This window comes from Sinocyclocheilus rhinocerous, unplaced genomic scaffold (assembly GCF_001515625.1).
Source record: "Sinocyclocheilus rhinocerous isolate Xijiao unplaced genomic scaffold, SAMN03320098_v1.1 scaffold1533, whole genome shotgun sequence".
NCBI lineage: Eukaryota > Metazoa > Chordata > Actinopteri > Cypriniformes > Cyprinidae > Sinocyclocheilus > Sinocyclocheilus rhinocerous.
Window position 1 is genome coordinate 93,192 of NW_015656115.1, and position 4,940 is coordinate 98,131.

The 4,940-nt window shown below is 37.6% G+C and overlaps 1 protein-coding gene across 1 annotated transcript; it reads left to right on the forward strand.

Moving 5' to 3' along the window:
* Positions 1–709: 709 nt before the first annotated feature.
* mchr1b (melanin-concentrating hormone receptor 1b) lies at positions 710–3,954 on the forward strand. The gene is made up of 4 exons (XM_016526741.1): positions 710–770; positions 802–831; positions 1,834–1,909; positions 2,945–3,954. The coding sequence occupies exons 1-4, from the start codon at positions 732–734 to the stop codon at positions 3,952–3,954; spliced, it is 1,155 nt and encodes a 384-aa protein (XP_016382227.1). The 5' UTR covers positions 710–731.
* The last annotated feature ends 986 nt before the right edge of the window (positions 3,955–4,940 follow it).

Here is a 4,940-nt window from a genome sequence, read left to right on the forward strand (position 1 = left end):
ATATATATATATATATATATATATATATATATATATGTATATATGCACATTTTATGAACTGTCTGTAGGTATCTAATAATAGGCCCATCCAGAATTAGGCTACCTTCGGATAAATAAATAAATACACTGGATATTCCGAAAAAAAGATGTTTACAAGACTCAGAGTTATGATTAATATGTGGTATAATAATATGTGTAATTAATGGCATTTAGTTAATGCATGTAGCCTACATGACACTTACATGACATTCTGGCTGAAATATTTTTGTAAATATGCAAATTATTATATATCACTTTCATGCAGTCTAAATAGACTTACGAAAATATACTATCATATTGCTGTTCATTTTGGCATAGATTAACTGCTTCAGTATGTGAGTTTAACGCGTTGGCTGATCAATCCCCTCCAGGATTTACATAGCAAAACTAGCAGTTCTGTGCAGTTTCTTGTTTCTTTAAACCGTGGTGAAGCCCAAAGTGCCCAGATGGATGATGTTCGTCACGTCAGCAGGATCATAATAAGCATCAGGCAGCAAATCAGACGCTACATCGAGCTCGACTCTTCAGATCACACATAACTCCTTCTTCCAGCAAGCCTCACAGATGTTCTGTTAATTGGGAAAGAACGAGAGCGTTAACCTCGCCGGAGAGACGTTTTAATCAGACCATGAAGCGTTCAAGTGTGCATTAGCGCACATATTGGCGATGTCGTGAAGAGCGCGTTTGAGGACATGTCAACTAGTGGCATGCGTTTCAGAGGACAAATTCAAGGCAAAGAGATACCTCTATACCTGCAGTGTTCCTCAAACCACTGGAGATAATCAGATAAAGGTAGGTTCATGAAAAACGAGATGACATTTGGTGTTTTACACTAACCAAAAGTACCAAAAAGTGTTTGTGTGCCATGTACCATGTCATTATTTCATCATAATATTTAATATAATACTATGTTGAAGTACCATGTAAATACTGTGGTATATGAATATTTATAAATTCATTTATTTCAAGGGTATAAATGATGATATGGCAGTATACATTTTCATGTACATCTAAGAAAAATAGTAAAAATTGATTTTACATAGGCTAGCTCTTCTAATGATAGCCTAAGAAAAGGCAAAATAGATTATTAAAATATCCTAAGAAATTGTAGTTTGTTTGTTGAAAGATGTTGACATCTTTTTTCTATTCAGTATAATATGTATAAATTGTCCATTCTCATTTCAGAATTCTCAGGATAAAAAGTGAGAATATTTTATATGGTAAAAAAATAAATTCGGTAAATTAATAATAATAAAAAAATCACCGCATTAGACATTTATTTAATAATTGACCATTTTAACTCGAACACCCTATAAAATCTTAGTATTTTTCCTGTTTTCCTCTGTGGACACACAGCACCCTCTTGTGGCCCACTGGGAGTCCCCAGTTTGAAAATTTAGGGAAAATCTAAAAATGAAGATGCCAAAACACTGTTGTCAATAAAACAAACAGACCGCAGGGCAACAGCGAGCATGATCCAAAAACAAACTCCAATTATAATCCTGAAAAGCCGGAAAGGTTTTGGACAAATCCATAAGATAACATGCTTGGTTTAGTGTTTTTTCCAGTGTACAGATGTGACCGTTTACAAAGACCTCAGTAAGTGTTTAATATAAGTCTAAGTATGTAAGATTGTTTAGAATTAATTAGTCAGATGTTGTGACAAATATATTTTCTTAATATGTAAGCATTTTTCTTAATATGTCACTAATATCTTGAAATGTAATCAAATCTCATATGACAGATAGGAGCCTGTTGTTAATAACATCTGTGCATTTGTGTTTTATGGTCAAGTTTGTGATGGATTTTATCGTGACCTCCACTGAGAACTCCAGTGAGGAGTTTAACTCATCTCAACATTTAAATGCAGGTAAATACACTGTATAATATTCTTGTCTGGCAACCTGAATGTGCGTCATGCTGCAAAATAACAGGCTTTATCAATGACTAATTAGGTTAGACCAACAAAAGACATTTTAAGGGTCAAGTAGCTCTTACATTTTATAGCATCATTGTCTTAATTAGATTAATTTGCGGTTCTCTGCTTGTGTCTAGCTCTTGATTCACAGGCTTTGTGGCTGGGATAATGTTCAGTAATTATGACAGGATGATCAGGACCCTGAGACTGAGAGGACCTGAATCATTCTGACAGGGCTTATTGTGTGATAATATCCTGCTTATTATATGGCTACTTACCACATAAATTAATGCCTAGAAATATTGTTAAAATTAGTTTATTATGTGAAAATTTATTATGTATAATAATTTAGTAGTTAAATATTTACACTACTGTTCAAAAGTTTGGGTTGTAAGATAATGTTTTTTTTTAAATGTTTTTGAAAGATGTCTCTTATGCTCACCAAGGCTGCATTTATTTGATAAAGAATACAGTAAAAACAGTATTATTGTGGAATAATATTATATTGTCAAAGAACTGTTTTTTTATTTTAATATATTTAAAAATGTAATTTATTCCTGTCGCATCATTACTACAGCCTTCAGTGTCACATGATCTTTCAGAAATCATATGATATGCTGATTTGCTGCTCATTTCTTATTATTTATTAACCAATGGTAAAAACAGTAAGCTGCTCAATATTTGTGTGGAAACTGTGACACATTTTTCTAGGATTCTTTGATGAACAGAAAGTTTGAAATATCAGTATTTATTTGAAATGGAATTCTTTCATAATATTATAAATATATTTACTGTCATCTTTGATCAATTTAATACGTTCTTACAAAATTAAACTCTTTATTTCTTTATTATATATATATATATATATATATATTCACACACACTCTCAAAAAGCTCAAATTAAATTTAAAAAAGAAGAATTAAAATGAAAGTGGATTTTTTTTAAATGTATCTTGATACTGTAAAATATTCTCTTTTTTCCTGCAGACACTGACGAACAGTATCACAATGTTCTCATGCCAAGCATTTATGGAGTCATCTGCTTCGTCGGCATAATAGGCAACTGCATCGTCATCTACACCATCGTCAAAAAAAATAAATTCAGAGCGCAACAGACGGTGCCTGACATCTTCATCTTCAGCCTATCTATCGCAGATCTTCTGTTTCTCCTAGGCATGCCGTTCCTCATCCACCAGCTGGTGGGAAACGGTTCGTGGTGTTTCGGTGCCACCATGTGCACAGTTATCACAGCGCTGGACTCCAACAGCCAGATCGTGAGCACCTACATTTTAACGGTCATGACTTTGGATCGATACTTGGCCACGGTTCATCCCATCCGCTTCAACCACATACGCACTCCATGCGTGGCCGTGGCGGTCGTGGGCCTGGTGTGGATCCTCTCGCTGCTGTCCATCACGCCGGTGTGGATGTACGCCGGCCTCATGCCCCTGCGGGACGGATCGGTGGGATGCGCTCTGCTCCTTCCCAATCCGGCCACAGACACGTATTGGTTTACTCTTTACCAGTTTGTGCTGGCTTTCGCTTTACCATTGGTGATCATTTGCGTGGTGTTTTTCAAGATCCTCCAGAACATGGCCGCCACGGTGGCTCCACTTCCCCAGCACAGCCTTCGTGTGCGCACTAGAAAGGTCACTCGGATGGCCGTCGCCATATGCCTGGCGTTCTTCATTTGCTGGGCACCTCATTACATCTTGCAACTGGCACATCTGAGCGTGCAGCGGCCCAGTTATGCCTTTCTGTACGCCTATAACGTCGCCATTAGCATGGGCTACGCCAACAGCTGCATCAACCCGCTGCTCTACATCATGCTGAGCGAAACCTTCAAAAGACAATTCATCGTAGCCATCCGTCCGGCGCACAAAGACTTCCGGGTTGATCCGGCCGAGGGGAGTGTCAGTCTCCGTCTGGCCCCTGACGGAGTGCAGCAGTCTCAGTCCTCCCGCGAGCTGCTGCCGGTTACTGTGGCTGTGCACTGAAATGGTACTGACATACAGCTGAAAAGATGTCTATGAAGAGTCTTGCAGAATTGCTCATTAACAGTTTGTGGTTTGAATTATTTTTTGGCACAGTTTGGCATATTTTTGTGCGGTGAAAGAGGTATGAAGTATACACCAACTAATTATAGCAACACTGTTACATTGCAGTGATTCAATACCTTGCAGTAGCATTTACAGCCATTTGTTTTCTGTAAAATAGGGCTACTTATAAGTCTCTTTTTCTTACCAAGGATGCATTCATTTGACTTATTTTGTCCATTTAAAGGGTTAGTTCACCCAAAAATGAAAATTGTAATACATTCTTAATTATTCAGCCTCATGTCGTTCCAAACCCGCAAGACTTTCGTTAATCTTCGGAACACAAATTAAGATATTTTTGATGAAATCTGAGAGCTTTCTGACCCTGCATAGACAGCAAGAGAACTACCACGTTTGCCCAGAAAGGTAGCAAGGACATCGTTAAAATGTGACATCAGTGGTTCAACCGTAATGTTATGAAGCTACGAGAATAATTTTTGTGCGCAAAGGAAAAAATTCCATAACATACTTTGGTTAAAATTTCCCAATGGTAGTGTAAAACAACACCCTTTTTACCCTGTAAAAAACAGCTCTGTTTACAGCGACCCATTTTGGTGCATGTCTCTTTAAATGATAATGAGCTCTGCTCACCCCGCCCCTCTCTTCCGTGGGGTCAGGAGCCGTTCTCTGAGACTGTAAACTTTAACTGCATTCATTGTGAAACTTGCTAACTAGCACATTATTAGGAAAGGCGATTTGCAAAGATTAAAAAAAAAAATTATACTCACTTTTTCTGTAGGTGAGGCTGGATCACGGGGTGGGTAGTGTCAACGCTAGTGTCAATCAACAATCGTGGGAGCGGTCTGGGTCTGTGTGACATCACAAAGCCAAGAATCTGAGAATCACAAAAACAGAATCAGTAATCCTCAAAATGAATAAAACAGTCA